Raw genomic sequence first — 16,971 nt, 5'->3', positions numbered from 1 at the left:
CTGCGGGCGGGCGGGCGAGTGAGTGAGGAGCGACGAGGCAAGAGGGTGGATGAGTGAGAGGGTGGGTTAGCGAGAAGGAAAGTGAAATTGTAGGTGAACGGGCAAATGGACATATGGGCGAGTTGGTGGGTGGGTGAGTGAGCAGGCGGCTTATTGAGCGAGCGAGCAAGTTCGCGAGTGAGTTTAGTGGATGAGCAGTTGTGGGAGTGAGTGGGCGAGTTGGCGAGCGAACCCGTGGACCTGCGAGAGATTGGGGAGGAACGGCAATATGTGTGTGTGCGAGTGGGTGGTCGTGCAGATGCCCAGCGGGCGGGTGTGTCTCACCATGGCCTTGAGCCAGGTGCAGAGCGTGGGCGGGAGTCTGGACAGCAGCTCCATGCCGTCCTTGGTCTGCGTGTGCAGCAGCGCGTAGGCCAGCCGCTGCCCAGCCAGCATGAGCAGCTGGGATGCGAACACCTCGTGGTCGCTCACCGCCAGGCATGCCTGTCGCCACACGAGCGAGGATGTGAGACCGTGAGAATGAGCTCCAGCACGGAGGAGTGGTTACAAGGGGCGCTTCAGGTGCCTGTGCATTGGCCGTAGGCCACGGAGGTGCACCTGATTGGCCGTCGTACAGCGCAATGGTGCAGTCAATAACACCACATTATGCCGTGCAAAGGTAACATGCTAACAATTTGAGCAATAGGCCGTTTGTACAGAAGGCGGCTGACCAATAGGTTCGATTCCTCTAAAATAACTTCATTTCACACGCCGGGCATTTTTATTTCAGTGGTGACCTTGCAAGATTCAAGGGAAAAAACATTCAACTGTAATCATAGGTACTATTTTGCAACAAATTAATAAGACTCCATGTGGGTGAAACTAGATACAAATAAACCTTACAGCTCACGCAAGGAGCTGTGAACACACACACACATACCGTGTTGATAAAACCGCGGTGGCAAACTGGCATCTCCACCACATGTGGCTTTTTAATCCACCACATGCGGATCTATCTAAGGAGCATAACGGAGAACGAATAATGTGTCCCGTGCTGTGCAGGAAACTCAATAAATTCACACACTTGCTTCTCTGCAGAACTCGGGGTACTTTGTGGCTCGTGATCTGTTCTAGGTTGGCCACCGCTGTATTAGAATATATTTGCACACGGCCTGTATGTCTTCATATGGGGCTACGATGTCACATCTGCACCAGGCGAGGTGCCCCAGCCGATGGCCTGTGTGCGCGTTCGTTCATACGCACCGCCGATTAGCATGGCTGGCTACGTACGGTGTGAAAGGCCGATCACGACCGGCGTGCATTCACGTTCAACGTTTTTGGGTCAGATCGCGTTATTTATAAATGTGTCGTAACCCTCCACCACCCGACACGGCCAATCAGTAAAAAAGTGTCACGTTGACAAAAGACAAATAGTTCACTGCTTTAGCCCACCGGTGTGTTGAAGCGTGAAACCACAACATTTACAATTTGAGTACGACGTTTCGCTGGTAATTGCATCCAGCATCATCGGGCAATTCGCCAGAATGGTGAGGCTCTGCTCTGTCTCCCGTTCTTATATAGAGCAGCAGCAGGGTGACGTCATCATTAACTCATCAACTCGGTCGGTGGAGGGTTACGACACATTTATAAATAACGCGATCTAAACCCAAAAACGTTGATTATGAATAATATTGGTCGCGAAAGCCTACGTGTTAAACTGTGCATTCACGTGTCCGGCGTGTTCGTGCGCGGGTGTTCGCGAGCGCGAGCGCGACCGCGGCGCTACCTCCTCGGCGAGCGGGTCCAGGCCGGCGCTGTACAGCTCGCAGGCGTAGTGGCGCTTCACCACGTCCTCGTTCACCTGCAGGTGCAGCGCCATCTCCACAGCCAGCGCCGGCCACTGACCCGGCAGATCTTGAGCGCGGGCGCCCAGCGCCACACGGACTGCACCATCCTCACCCGACGGTCCGGACGCCCCTCCGAGCCTCGGTGTCGCCATCGCTGAAACTACGCCCGACGTCAGCTTCAGCAGGAACTTGTGGGGGGTGGCGGAGAGGGGCGGGAAGGGACGGTTTGCAGCGGAGGCACCCGATGAGTTTTTGTTACTATTCCTTTACGACGTGAGTTCGCTGCAGTGGCCGCAACACTGGCACCAAGGTCCTCAATCGTCCCATTAGAATGGCCCATGGGGTTTGTGAAAATCCACTGAGACGAAGGTAGCGGTTGTGACCGTGCCCCTATGAAATGTAACGACAGGACCACTGTGTGGTGTGTCCTTATAAATGAGTTGCAAGACTATCAAAGGCTGACTAAAACCTAAGGCCAGGCGGTGATATACAATAAGGGCAGTATGTGGGATGTCGCGTGTCTACTCTGGCAGCTGCGGGCTCTGGCAGAGGGTAGAATGCGTTGGCGATGAGGTGCGGTGGGGGCATCAACGCTTCTAACTACGATGCATTGTTCATGTTGAATCCCAAAAAAACCAAGCTGCTCTTATCTAGCAGTTCCGTACATAGGCTGCATGTCACAGGATGTAACTGTGGCACAATTGACATTATTTGTGAAGTTTTCGCTGCAGTGAAGTTACGAGAACTCGCCTGAGTCACGTGACACAAAGCCGTGCCAGATAGCTTGGAGCACATGGCCTAGGTACGAAACCCATTAGCAACATCAGCAAGGATGAAGTCATCCTCTCAGCCGACAAGGGCAATGCCACTGTCATCATGGATAAACCACATACAGTAATAAAATTCAGGACCTACTTAATGATGGCAGCTATACCAAAATCAAGAGATCCTACCAACCATCTGGTTACAAAAAACAACAATATGATCACTGATTTGACATTTAATCGAATCAACCAAGCGAAATTCAAGATTTAAGGTAAGATTTGTTTGTTTATTTGGGTTGCATCTTCCTCTGAGCCCTATTAAGACTTGAGAAGTTTATGGGCACTTACGCCTGATCAAGACTGCCAGTGGGAGGCGTGCTGTCTCGTTAAAAGACTTTGAGATCCAAACGCTGAAAAGCCCAGAAACGAGTTCTTAGGAAAACTAAACACTTTACCCTTTCTCGTATGATACCGGAGGTGTTAAAATGGTAAAACACTAAATAGACACCCATTACAAGGCAGCAGTCTGCATTAACCACACATACTTGTGGTAAAACTTGAAACGGATTGGCCGACACCACACTTGATGCCTTGTAATAGGTGCGTATTTGCTGTTTTAACATCTTAACACCTATGAGACCTCCTTTACCAGTAGCAAAATATAGCAGTAGGTTTTTACCCTTTCAACTGGTACAAAACTGACACCTTTATACAAGGCATCATGTTTGCAATAACCACAACACAAGCAGTCAAAATGCAAACAAAAAGAAACAACTCTGATAATGATATGCACTGTCCTTGAAGTTGATTGGTCCACACCCGAGACAGCTTTTCTTAGAGCCTAGTCTCCATTGGTGTTGGGACCAGAAGACGCCAGTTTAAAGGGTAAAAACCTACTACTATATCTTAACACCTCTATTATGGCAGAGAAAGGCAACGCCTTTTTTTCATCATCTTAACACTGGCAAAAGGGTCCTATAGACACGAGTCCTAACGAGACTTAGTCTCGTGACGTTGGGGAGCGCTAGCGCCGGGGCACCTGCTGTCTGACGGAGATGAGGCTCGGGTCCATCTCTCCCGACGGCAGCAGGGGCAGGGACGAGAGGTCCTTGAAGAACGTGTTCCTTCCCTGGGTCACAGCAGACGAATTGACAGCACAGAGCGTCACAAGCCAAAGCCGTCGGGCAAACCTGATGTACTTTCACGCAATCGATTATCAGCAGGGCATTGCCGATCATTTTAAAAGGTGTAACCTCTTAAACTTTGCGGGGATTCACCAACGTCTTAACATCATCTCCAAAGTGGATATTAAAGACCGTGATAACATTTTCAAGATAAATTCATCGTGAGCTGGTGTTAGCAGCTTACCTGCAGCAGCTTAATTGCTCTGATAGCGACTGTCTATAATCATTCCCGAGGTGTTACAAAAAAAGAAAAGTTTTTTCCTACAAGCCTCTTGCTCGTTTAAAGGACGGAAAATCCATGAGTTGTTTTGCCGGCTCTGTCAGAGCAACGCTGCCGTCCACGTAACAAAACGGAGCACGACTAACACCGGCTCCTCGATCCCAACGGGTTGACGGTCATCACGAGTAGCAACGATTCGCAACGAATCGTTGTTACGAGTCCCCCGTGGCCAGGCATGCGGGCGAGTACAATGCCCCTTACCCTGGCGTCGAACAAGGACAGGGGCTTTGCTCGCAGCGAGAAGCGCAGGGTGGCATGCAGCACGCAGCACAGCAGGTAATGGTGCTGCACTAGCGGGTAGTGCACGGCCGGCTGCTCCAGCGCCAGCTCGGCCAGGCATGCGGGGCCCTCGCTAGCGAGCCATGCCTCCTCCTGCTCCAGGCCAGGCAGCTCCATCTCGTCACGCTCCACGTCGGCCTGCAACGCGCAAAGGTGTGGGCACACGGACGTATGAGCGCACGGACACACGGGACTGGTGCCCGCCCTCGGTTGACGTCGCTGCTGCTCCTACCGCTGCCGACATCTGCAGGTGCGATTCGTAGAGCTGCTCGAGCGACGGTGTCGCCCCTTTGACCCACGCTTTGTAGGTCCACATCCTCGTACTGCTATTGATTCATTCGTCCGTCATTCCACTGACAACCCGAGAACGCAAACGACCACAAGTATGCGACAACACACGAAACCAACAAAACATCTTCCCAAAATTACCTGGACAGTGGGTATAATATGTTAAATGGAGTGATTGGTTGTTTAAGATTTCTCGCTCATTTATCCTTGCTGGCAAAGCCTCCAAGCGAGCTCCCTTCGTATGCCCGACTATCCACAGCAACGCTTTACCGACACAGCCAACGAGGCATGCAGCCGACCACTCAGCCTCCACCTGCACGGGGTTCTCTAGCACAGAGCACCTGCTGCTGCTGGGCAGAGCCAAGCAAAGGGGAAGCGAGCCACACGCCCGTTTGAAAGATGTGAACGGTCAATTTCGCGCGCGCGAGTGCGTGTGTCAAGTCACCTCCATGATTGTGTGCAGCAGCTGGCTGCAGGAGTCCACGAAGCTGCACAGGCCTTTGTCGCTCATGCCAACGTCCTGCGCCGCACACGCGAGGTTTGTTTTATCCGAGGCGCACCAACAAGGAGAATAAAATATCCATAAAATGCAAAGAGGCAAGATCACAAAATACTCACCCGCCTGCACAACCTTTCCTTTGGGGGTTTCCCGACCTTTTTGACCGAGCAGAAAACAAAACACCACTTGTTAAATGAATGTACCGCTGCCCGTTACGCGCGACACGCACACACACCACACGCACACACCACGCGCACACACCACGCGCACACACCACGCGCACACACCACGCGCACACACCACGCGCACACACCACGCGCACACACCACGCGCACACACCACGCGCACACACCACGCGCACACACCACGCGCACACACCACGCGCACACACTACGCGCACACACCACGCGCATGCGACGCAATGGAATTTAAGTGACGGGTGCGCCTTGTAGTGTTACGTCCGCCCCTACCTTCTCCATCAGGAAGGCCACCGCAGACAGCCGCTTGGCAATGAACGTGTTCCACATCATGATGCTGATGCCTGCGTGGGCGCCGAGACCGCCTATCAGTCAACACCGCAGCCCTTGTTCCGACACCTCATCCAATGCCCTCGCCGTATGGGCGTGCAACATCTTTCGAGCGAGGGCCACGCCGTGTTTGGAGCAACGGTCACGCGGAAAACTTGGGGAACGCGACGTCGAATTAGCGGGCGCGACGCCGCGTTCGCAAACAAACGAAGGGCGTCGTAGCAACATCACGGCTTACAGCCCTCCATCGAGTCGCTTGCCGCGTGTCCGGAGCGCGCGAGACAGTCAAAACGACGCCGCGCGCCGCTTGTGACCTGGACGCCGTAGGTTGCCACATCCCTGCCTTCGTAGAACGTTTGACTATATTTCGACTTCACTTTTTTTTATTATAACGTAGACGCAAGCGCCAGGGACCGTGTGAAAGAACCCACCGAGTTTGATGTGTGCGTTGCGGATGCTTTTCAGATGCCTTGCAGCCATGGCGAGGAGCTCGCTCTCCTGTCAACAAGCATGAGACACCATTGGAACCTCATTTGCCAGTAAAAATATGATAATTGGTTTTTCACCCTTTTATCTGGCAACAAAACTGACACCTTTTTTTTTGGTCCAACCCATGTGAGACTAGGCTCTAAGGAAAGCTGTCTCAGGTGTGGACCAATCAACTTCAAGGACAGTGCACATTATCAGAGTTATGTTTTTTGTTTGCATTATGACTGCAGGTATTGTGGTCTATGTAAACATGACTCCTTGTAAAAAAGGTGTCAGTTTTGTTGCCAGATAGAAGGGTAAAAAACAAATTAAAAATGAGACAGTGCAGCAGACGCCGAGTGTGAACCAGCGGACGAGAGAGCAAAGAGTTCCCTCGTCGTCATCGTACTCTTCTTTTGGGTGAAATTCACTAATCGTCTATGCAGGTGCAAACAATGGAAATTAATACAAAGGATTGAAAACAGTGACTCAGCAATGTATATACTCATCATACAATGATACTAATAAGCGAGTATTTAGGATCCATTTGTGTTGTCTGTGGTGATCTCTTCCGGGCACTGTGGTTTATCGTGGTTTTGCCCGATTTAGCATGGCTCAACGTGGATTGGCACGAATTATCCTCGCTCGCTGTGGCTTAGCATGGCTTATCATGGCTCGGCATGACTGCATTGATTGGCCCGACTCGGTGCGGTTTGGCGCAGCTTATCCTGGCTTGGCGTGGCTCGGTTTGGCTCCGCTCACCTCAGGATCCTTGTTCCACCGCACCACGTACTCCCAGCAGCAGTGCGCGTGCAGCGCGTCGGCCTCCAGGCTGCAGGGGAAGCGCTCCGATGCCGCTCGCAGCACGGCTTCGTGGAGAGGGCAGGAGCAGCAGTAGGGGTTAGCGCAGGCTCGTTAACATAACAAAACCAGCCACGACACAAACCAGGCTCACGGTGGACAGACAAACCCCACTCACATGCCCGACGACTCTCCATGGAAGGGGCGTTCTGGTGAGTAATCTACCATATTTTTGTACACATATTGTGGGTCTTCATGGTATGCATTTATATTTGAGGTACTTTCCTGACCTTATCAGAATAACAAAACTATAACCATAAACCTCGCAGACCACTGGTAGATAACCAACAAGAAGCATGCCCAGGAAGGCATTAACAGAATTCACATAGATGCAACAAGAGAGACATTGGTGTACAACCGGTTCGCCAGCGTACCCACAATCTGGCTGAGGCTGGCATACGCGCCACTCTGAACGTCACTGCCCGGCGGTTCTGCCCACGTGTCGCCCCCGTCCTCCCGGGTGTCGCCGTCATCGCCGCCACTGCCGCCGCCACCGTCATCGCCGTCGTCATTGACCCGCGGACGTCGGTGTCGGCACGCCCGGCCCAACGCATCAGGGGGGAGGCCCTGTCGCACCACCCATTTGGCGACGCTGTCGGCCACGGAGCCTGCAGGGGACGACACCCATCAGCTTCTCCCCTCGTCTCCCTCGCCCCATCGCGAGAGGGGGAGTCCCCTGATCCTAACCCATCAAGCCTCTTCCTCCCCCCTGGAAAACCCCCTTACCCTACTCACACCACTCAAAGTGGGAGAGAGAGGGGAGCCCTGGGAAAGATCACAGGTATTCATTCACTACAATTTTATGAAACGGCATATAGTTTGAGTGCAAATACATTATCATTTTGACGGTCCTGCATCTTTTTGCACGTGCAATGCCTTCAATGAGGAAGTGACTTTGTGCTCGACGTGACGGAGGAGGTCTCCGCCTGGTGCTGACCCTCACCCCGGCCGCCCTCCAGCAGCTTCTTCACGGAGGCGGTGCTGCTTGTCTGGCCCTGGGAGCCATCGGCCACCGCCACTGCTCTGTGGTGCGGGTCGAGCCTGCGAGGTCAGAGGGCGTCGCGTCAAAATCTTACAAACCACAGCCCGGATAAAACCCAGCTCCTCGGTAAGGAAAGGGTTCCCCACCCCCGAAACTAGGCTAATCCCGGCCTGTCGTAGCATCTGAAGGGCCGCGCAAAATCGTGCGGGCAGCAGTCTTACTGGCCGTGCAGGAGCGTGTTGAGGAGCAGGCAGTCCTCCGTCTGTCGCAGCAGGAGGTTCCACTGCTCCATGTCCATGGACAGGGCCTCCCACGAGTCGGTCAGGTCCTTCACGGGGGACTCTGCGTCCGCCTGAAGCAAATCAGAGATCTTGTTCAGTGGCAGCTTCCTTCTCATGCCTGGTGCTAGAGAACGCAATGCACGAGGGTGTCTGCGAGTCGTCATATGCCGAATAATATACAGCCCATTGTCAATCCGCTATGCGCAGTGCACACCCCCCCCCCCCCTCAATTCTACAACCAATTTGGTGTCATGATTTGATTCAAGAATAAAATAAATAAATATGTATTAATGTATTGTGCTGCCTTTTGCGACTGCAGAATACATAAGATGTTGACTTACACACGTAACTCCATGTCTGTATTGTGAGCATAACAATTGATATGTGAATCGATGCAATCCTACATTAGCGTGGTTGGCTAAGTATCGTGCGAAAGAAGTTCAGCATACATACATACACACAAACGAGCAGGTGAGTGTGCATTTCTCAAGCTGTACATCATCCCTTCTGTTATGACGTGACCCCCATACAGCCATTTCCTGTCATTATTCACCATCCTCGCTGCACGATTGTATTCTTGGTACAATGCAACGCACTATCTAAAATTATACTTATGCTTCAAATATCTGCGTGTCCACTCCCGCCCCTCCCACCATTAGCCCACTCCTCCCCCCACGAGCCCACCCCTCCCCCCACGAGCCCACCCCTCCCCCCACTAGCCCACCCCTCGCCCCACTAGCCCACCCCTCCCCCCACTAGCCCACCCCTCCCCCCACTAGCCCACCCCTCCCCCCACTAGCCCACCCCTCCCCCCACTAGCCCACCCCTCCCCCCACTAGCCCACCCCTCCCCCCACTAGACCACTCCTCCACCCCACTCTTGCACAGAAAGCTACGTTACTAAGTGCAGCAAAGAAAAGTTTAGTTTCTTAACAGAACAGTGCTACGCTCATGAGTACTCCATTCGAGTCGGCTACTTGTTGGGTTAACAACAATATAAATACAGCCTAAAATACATGACTATCCTTTCATCGACTTCATCATCAGCTGTAGTCAATACACTGTTGGATTACGACCTTTCCATGCTGACGCCAGATGAAGGCCTCTCCAAGGGTGCCGCGGTGGCGAGATGTTAAATACCTCACCTGGTATACAGGAGGTCGTGGGTTCGATCCCGTTCCTGACACCTGTGTATTTGGAGTTTGCATGCTCGTGTGGATTTTTCTCCGGGTCCTCCGGTTTTTCCCTCTAAATTTAAGACCATTCGTTTAAGAGTGTTTGGCTGCTAAAAATTTCCACACGATGATAAGCCGCTTCGTTGAGCTATCATTTGTGGCCAGGTTGCTTCTGAAATTGCGCTCTATAGCTCGATGGGGCCTTACCTAGTAAAATAAAAAATAAATGATAGTTTTTTATATATAGAAAGTTTACAGATGCCGTGATCTGTGACAGCGCTCGATATGGGTTCGATCCGCAAACGGCGGCGTGCAACTGTGCGTGCAACGCCGGGCCTCGCCGCGCCGCGCCACATCGTGTGGCGCTTCGTACCGCATTGCCGGCGATGGCTTTGGCTGTGCCAATGGCGACGCTCCTCCCGGCAAGCACCGCCAGCAGCGACGCCCCCACCGCCTGGGCGCCCACGCACAGCGCCCGCAGCAGCTGCCACCACGGGCTCACCGAGTGCAAGTCCCAGGTCTTGTCGATACCGCCTGCACGGCGTGCACACACACGCACACACACACACACACAAGACAAAGATCAACCTTGATAGCCTTCATCAAATTGCTGGGGCAAGTGCTGTTAGCAAGTGCCTATGAAGGCCGAGTTGACCGAAGGGAGACCCAGGACCGGTTCAGATATTTCACGCCGCTGATTTTATCCATATCCAGGAATCGAACCTATGTTGCCAGCTTTGTAGAGCGGTGCGTTAAGCGTGACGTTGTTGCTCCCTCACGCGCACGGGCACATGAGCGAGGGAGCACTAGACCCTGGTGTCTCCGAGGGCGCCACAGTCGTGTGCGATCGGTGGTGAGCGATGCCGCTAAGCGACGTGTGGAGGTCGATCGGGCCCCCGCACCTGTCATCCTGGTGATGAGCGTGAGGCACCGATGCAGGTTTCTCACGGCCGTCACATCGGCTAGAACGTCAAACTCCCGGTTGAGCCACACGGTGAGCAGCAGGCTCTGGGAAAGAGACATGAACATCGGTGATTACAACATGGTCCTCACCGCTGCCTATGACAGCAGTGTCACACTTTCATCAGTGCCACCATCACGGCAGGGTCTTCTTCTTTCATATGGTATTTGAAAAGCAAGGGATTGAATCCCATTTGTACCTCTTGCAACACTGTGTGTTGGGAATTGGTCAGTGATGCGAGTGATGGTTTGCACAATTCAGCGACTCTTTGATTCTACATTTATGGAGGAAACTCACAAACCCTGAGAACTAGACATGCACTGAGAACATACTCACTGGGAGCCCTATAGACTTGCATAAGAGACCCATACTAGACAATAAAATGCGATGTGAGTGATGGATTCCACTTCACCGCAGTCACAATTATGTGACTCCCCCCCCCGTTGCCTACTCGTGGAGGAGGTAGCTGCATATCGCCAAGCAGAAGCCAGGCAGCACTCACCACTAGCTGCTGCGCCCTGCACCCAGCACTCACCACTAGCTGCTGCGCCCTGCACCCAGCACTCACCACTAGCTGCTGCGCCCTGCACCCAGCACTCACCACTAGCTGCTGTGCCCTGCACCCAGCACTCACCACTAGCTGCTGCGCCCTGCACCCAGCACTCACCACTAGCTGCTGCGCCCTGCACCCAGCACTCACCACTAGCTGCTGCGCCCTGCACCCAGCACTCACCACTAGCTGCTGCGCCCTGCGCCCTGCACCCAGCACTCACCACTAGCTGCTGTGCCCTGCACCCAGCACTCACCACTAGCTGCTGCGCCCTGCACCCAGCACTCACCACTAGCTGCTGCGCCCTGCACCCAGTACTCACCACTAGCTGCTGTGCCCTGAACCCCGCCGTCTCCAGTGTCTGCCACACGGCGTCGGGTGAGAACTCGCCGCACAAACACTTCCAGAAGAGGAAGTTCCCTGCGGGGTCGTCACAGCACACGTCGTGAGTGAAGGTTACGTGGTTACGGTCAGTCTAAACTAACTCACCACATGCACACGCTGTTGTTTGCTTTATTACGGATGTAGGATGAAAGTCGTTTCGAGAGAAATCAAACCCCTGCCCATCACTCACCCATCTTGCCCCTCCCATAATCTCACCCTCAACACTTCTCCTCGCATCGTTCCCCTCTCTCTTTGTGAAGAAATCATCACGGGCCAAAGCCGTTTAAGCCACCACACCTCGCCATCACTTCCTCCTTGCCATGGCGCCCAGCTGCTGCACTGCTGACATCTGATCTCTTTGGTCGAATCAGAGTGAAAGTGACACCCTGCTCAAATGAGCATTGAGGAGGTTCTCATCCTCCCGTTTTACAGCCCTGAACCATTGGTGATAATTCCACATTTCTACGGCCGGGGCAATTCTAACCAGGAAACATCAACTATTGACTTCCCCCTGGAGGAATGATGGGTCGTTATGTCCAATCAACCGTTAAAACGATGCAAATATAAACCACGCGTGGTGTCGGAGAGCATTACCGAGAGCGAGGGACTTGTCGTCGTCAATCTTGCGGACACTCACGCCGTCCCTGCCGGCCTCCAGGCACTCGAGGAAGAGATCCACGGGGAAGGGCGCTACCCCCTTGGGGGCGGGCGGTGGAACCGCGTGCCGGTACCCGTCCAGCAGCGCCAGCGTGTGGCTCAGCACCGGCTCCTCCATGCGCAGCAGCAACGGCAGGTCCTACATACGGAGGAGATGCGCATAGCCAGAGGGGGGGGGAGGGGCATGCATCACGAGATGAGGGGATACTCAACGAGACAGAGAGAGAGGCGCACGGAGAGGCAGAGACTGAGACACGGGGAGAGACGGACACTAGGACGCAGAGAGATCAAGGCGCAGGTGAAGGGGTCCTGTTGAGACACACTTGAAAAAGGCCGTGCGGGCGATGGGTTGTTAATAAAAATACTTTTATTTTTTAAGTGGAGAGAAACGTTTTGGAAGAGGGCATTTATTTTGTAGTTTGTCGTCAAGAGCAGATGGCACACTTTACAACGTGCTTCCTGTGTGAATATGGCACGCGTTACATAGTGCACTGCCTGAGATAGTGGTGGTAATTCCACGTTGTCGTGGCAGGGGTCAGTATCTCCATATTCTAAAATGTAGAAAACTACACCGACTGTACATACGGAAGACTGATTTTATTCTAATTGCGTGTGGCAGTTACCAGTGGTGTAGCATGGTTGGCATGGGCCCTGGCACAAGAAATTAAACGGGTACCCCCACCCCTGTTGAATTTCCCCCTTCAATGCAGCCCAGGACTTGGGCCCTTCCAGCTCACAAGCCCCAATGCATTTGCACCTCCTGCATGCTCGACAGCTACACTGCTGACAGTCGGGCCAACGAAACAGAAAACACGCCAATCAACATTTTGGGCAAAAGGCCTTTGTCGTGAACAGCGCGGCTTGAGGACGAGCGACTCACGGTTTCGTCCACCTCCATGGGCGGCGAGCCAGGCTGGTCACGGGAGAGCTGGCTCACGGTGGAGTAGAGCTGCAGCAGCTGATGCTGGCTCTGGCAGAACTGCACAAGGTCCTCGTCCATGCTGGCCGGCTCTTACCAACGCGGAGGGAGGATTTATACAAAATGTTATGTAAATGTTACCTTCACAATCTGGTCTGGTCTGGCATTATCTGGTTGAGCTGCCTTAACGATGTCACCCGAGTTTTACCAAGTCTGTCAAGGCATTGCTTTTGTATCACAGTCACCAAGCAGGCTTCCCAAGAAAGGCGAGAAGAAAAATGTCCCATCCTGCTACGAGGCATCATCGCTCAGCAAGGACAATAGGAGTAGTAGGTCCGAGCGTGGAGGCCGTGCTACAGAAATCAAACGAGATAAATCGGCGGGGGCGTGGGAGCGTGCGGCCACCGACCTTGGCTCTGCACGTTCTCCAGGAAGGCCCCGACAACGTCGAGCAGGGAGGACACCGAGAGCTTGCGGGAGGACAGCACCGCCTCCAGGCCCTGCCGGCAAACGAGCGCCACGTCACACGGCGAGCCATGGCACGGAGCGACTCAGCTCCCCTCCCTGTGGCGAGCGGACGCGGGAGCGCATGCATGCGGCGAACTGGGACACGCGCAGGAGGGTTAGGTCGCGAGCAGGAGCCCACGCTGATGCGTGCGCACAGTCACCTGCTTTTTGAGAGCTGGATACTTCACGTCTATGAGGAGCTGCGCCATTTCCTTCTGAAAATCTAAGCACCACAAACAAGCGACACACGTTATAGTTGCGTTTATTCACTCCGTTCGGTCGATTGTACAGATTATGTATACGTGTGATATGAAGAAGGGCCACTGCCGGGAACGTCACCTATAATATAGTTTTTCTTTGAAGGCCACAATGATATTGACGAAAGTGTTGACGTTTGTTTTTTACAATATATTTATTAAATGAAAATGGAAGCTGCAAATACTGGTTAAGGGTGCATATAACTCACTGGTAATTTTATTATAGTCTATTTTAACACATGTGTTTTTTCTATATCTACACAGACAATATTTTATGACGATGTAACAAAAAAAACGCAAATAGATGTGTGAAAGAGACAGTGCTTGGCCTGTAAATGCGCATGCTTTTGAAAACAGATAAAAGTTAAAATGTATAAGTTTTAATATTATTACTATTTTATAAATATGTACAAATAGACGAATCGCCATCTGTTTCCATCTGTACGGGGATAGTGTTGCCCCCTTGCGCGTGTGGGTTTTCTCCTAGTGCTCTGGTTTCCTCCCACTTGTATAATAAACACTCATCATTAATTGGCACGAAACGTAAAATAAAAACCCAATGCAGGACCCTCCCGAAAAAGAGAGTCCGACTCGTTTTGAGTCCATGGCCCCGTAAATAATTATACCGTGCCACAGATGTTGTTGTTACGTGAGAACGCAAAGTGCCGCTAAATCGGTACCTGGGCTGATGACCTTTGCCTTGAGAAGGCCCGACAGCCTCTTCAGCAGATGCATGTCTTTCGCTCTCTCGCTCTTCTTATCGCTGCGCGAGGAGACAAAATTGCCGTGGCACAAACGCACGTGAGCATCCAGACATCTCCTTGGCGAGTCTTGGCTCGATTCCAACCACATGCCAACGTTGACCCCAATGTTGCATGTTTACGGGGAGTGTGCTGCCCCCTACTGTGTTGATCACATGTCGCTTGCAGGCAATCTCAAGAGGTAGCTCCGTGGTATCCCCTTCTACGGGCCATTTTCTGACACCAAGGGTTGCATTGCTGTGCGAGAGACTAAAATCGAGTCTACGTCTCATGATGTTACACCCATTGCAAAGTCAGCATGCAATTTAAGAGAAAGACAACAAAAATTATTGATGACAAATAATGCAAATGTTGCTTTGATTTAAATAATGGTTTTCCCATTCCATAAGTGCTCTGCTAAATACGAGGAACTTAACAAATCATCTCACTATCATTTAATGAACTGTTATGATTTGGGAGCAGAATTCAGTTCACGGACCAATGCGTTTTGTGTGCATTGTTTCTCGTGTGCATTGTTTCTCATTCCATCGCATCAATACAGTGTAGTTAACTTTACCAGCCCACAGCACGCCACTTACATTTCATTTGCATAAATCAGAAATAGTGAATTACTGCACGCACGATTCGAGAGTAAGATTCGATTTTAATTGATCAATCGCTACATCGTTACACACCAAATAAAACACTGCGCCTCCACGCGGGCACCAACACCGACACAGGCGCACACATGTGCATGCGTACGTGCGCGCATCGCACAGGCAGGTGGTGGAAGGAGGGAGGGAGTGTGGGAGGTCACCTGAGTGCGAGGTGGAAGGGCACATTGATGGTGCGCACGGAGGCGGCCGTGGCGTCCAGCAGGCACACCTGGTAGGTGTGGGGCAGCCAGCCCTGGCTCGTCACGTTGTTGAGACCCATGATCCTGTAGCCCGGGTAAAGCAGCCTGCACGCCCCACCACGGTCAATGAAGAAAAGGGAAACACAAGGCAGGCGAGTCCTCGCCCTCCTCCCTCCTGTGTGTTGACCAGGTGTGTCGAGGAGAGTGTAGGGGGCAGATGTCCCATTAGAGTTCTCCTGCCTGTGACCAAACCACCAGGAACGTGCCCAATCTCATCAATTTCTCTTGTAGCCCCGCCCACCACCCCCACGTTCCATTCCCTGGTTACCACATTCAGATAAGCCCCTCCCTCCTTAACTTGTATTTCAGGGCTGGTCTTTTCGAATTTTCCTCACTTGATGCAGTAATTTTAGCTGTGACGGTCCCACCTGATGACGGTGACTTGTGTTGCCTCCGAAACGTCGTGATTTATTATTTTATTTCCATTATTACTTTTATTAATTTTAATTTTATTTTTTACCTACGTGACTTCACCGAAAAAACCTAAGAGTATGAATCCTTGCAGTCACGAAAGCTTCAATTCTAGAATCAATCTCATCAAGTCTCAGAAGTTAAGCAGGATTTTGAGCCTGCACATCGCTTGGATGGGCCACCACCACCACCACCATGCACAAACAGGTTGTGATAGAGCTGCGGGGCTACGTAGTGGGCAGTTGAGGGAAGTGCAGCGAAATTAATTGTTGTGCTGTACTTTGACGCTTCTACCTTCATCAACCCGCAGTGGCCAACAGAATGAAGTATTGTCAAATATTCCCCACTACCCGTACGGTATGGGGAGGCCCCAGCAGTAGATTGACAAAGAGCTGTGCATGTCCACACGCACACATGTTTAAACGTTTACACTGACACTTTACGAGAGCTGTTTAAACACTGCAGAGCACCTTACACTGTTTTCGAGGGTTGCGTGACACTCAAGAGCCGCAGGGTTCAGTGATAGATAAAGACAGAGAGAGAGTGCAAAATCGAGCTGCCGTTGATTAAAACAGGGCTCGTTTGCGCTGCCTTCATCGTGCAATTAACATCACCGACGACCCAAGTCACGGGCAGAGTGGAACCCCTCGCTGTCCAATCACCACGGGCCCTGTCCTGCGCTTCGTGGAACCACTCGCCTCGTCGGACCATACATGATCCGACGATGCGAGACGTAGGCGTGTCTAGGAGCGCGCCGCGGCACCTGCAGTTCTTGCCCACGTTGAAGGCGGCGACGCGGGGCCCCTGCTGCGTGCTCCACACCTCCAGGATCCCGCGCCGCGGTGCGTAGATGGCGACGAACTGCGCGACGCGCGCCGAGCGGGGGGCGGCTGCGGGCCGGGGGGGGGCCCCCGCAGGAGCCGGGGGCCGCTCCGACTCGGACTCGTGCAGCTCCTCCAGCACCTGGATCCAGCCGATCTCCGCGTCGCGGTAGCCTGCAAGTAACACGCACACAAGCACACACGCGTGAGCACAGAGGGTAAAACCTCACGTTTTCAGCCAGATAGGCTTCCGTGGCGAAAGCCACAAAGGCACAAGCGGGGGTGTTGTGGCCAGAACTCCTCCCATGCCCCCCCCCCCCACACCTTTGTCTCCCCAGTTTTTATGTTCACACATTCCATTTCCCACTGATGTTATCAATGGCTTAAAATGAAACCCAGGTCACCGGGTTCAGAGCGCAGTGGGCGAACCACTGC

General features: G+C 52.7%; 1 protein-coding gene across 2 annotated transcripts in view; it reads right to left on the bottom strand.

Moving 5' to 3' along the window:
- RAB3GAP2 (RAB3 GTPase activating non-catalytic protein subunit 2) overlaps nt 1–16,971 on the bottom strand; it is a 34,663-nt gene that overhangs the window by 2,280 nt on the left and 15,412 nt on the right. The window contains exons 14-35 of one of the 2 annotated variants that reach the window (XM_078596052.1): nt 16,479–16,710; nt 15,206–15,349; nt 14,329–14,411; nt 13,553–13,614; nt 13,294–13,384; nt 12,846–12,976; nt 11,903–12,104; nt 11,247–11,344; nt 10,316–10,421; nt 9,787–9,947; nt 8,180–8,310; nt 7,914–8,017; nt 7,351–7,584; nt 6,878–6,984; nt 6,079–6,145; nt 5,591–5,661; nt 5,240–5,275; nt 5,067–5,141; nt 4,256–4,471; nt 3,630–3,719; nt 1,766–2,014; nt 325–483 (exon numbers count right to left, since the gene is read on the bottom strand). In XM_078596052.1, coding sequence (XP_078452178.1) covers nt 325–483; nt 1,766–2,014; nt 3,630–3,719; nt 4,256–4,471; nt 5,067–5,141; nt 5,240–5,275; nt 5,591–5,661; nt 6,079–6,145; nt 6,878–6,984; nt 7,351–7,584; nt 7,914–8,017; nt 8,180–8,310; nt 9,787–9,947; nt 10,316–10,421; nt 11,247–11,344; nt 11,903–12,104; nt 12,846–12,976; nt 13,294–13,384; nt 13,553–13,614; nt 14,329–14,411; nt 15,206–15,349; nt 16,479–16,710 — 2,849 coding nt within the window. The remainder of the gene's footprint in view (nt 1–324; nt 484–1,765; nt 2,015–3,629; nt 3,720–4,255; nt 4,472–5,066; nt 5,142–5,239; nt 5,276–5,590; nt 5,662–6,078; nt 6,146–6,877; nt 6,985–7,350; nt 7,585–7,913; nt 8,018–8,179; nt 8,311–9,786; nt 9,948–10,315; nt 10,422–11,246; nt 11,345–11,902; nt 12,105–12,845; nt 12,977–13,293; nt 13,385–13,552; nt 13,615–14,328; nt 14,412–15,205; nt 15,350–16,478; nt 16,711–16,971) is intronic. The other variant, XM_078596053.1, reaches the window with a different exon arrangement.

The sequence above is a fragment of the Lampetra planeri genome, chromosome 7 (genome assembly GCF_965212315.1).
Source record: "Lampetra planeri chromosome 7, kcLamPlan1.2.h2, whole genome shotgun sequence".
Classification (NCBI taxonomy): Eukaryota; Metazoa; Chordata; class Hyperoartia; order Petromyzontiformes; family Petromyzontidae; genus Lampetra; species Lampetra planeri.
The sequence above is the reverse complement of the archived record's forward strand: the minus strand, read 5'-3'. Positions and strand labels throughout refer to the sequence as shown.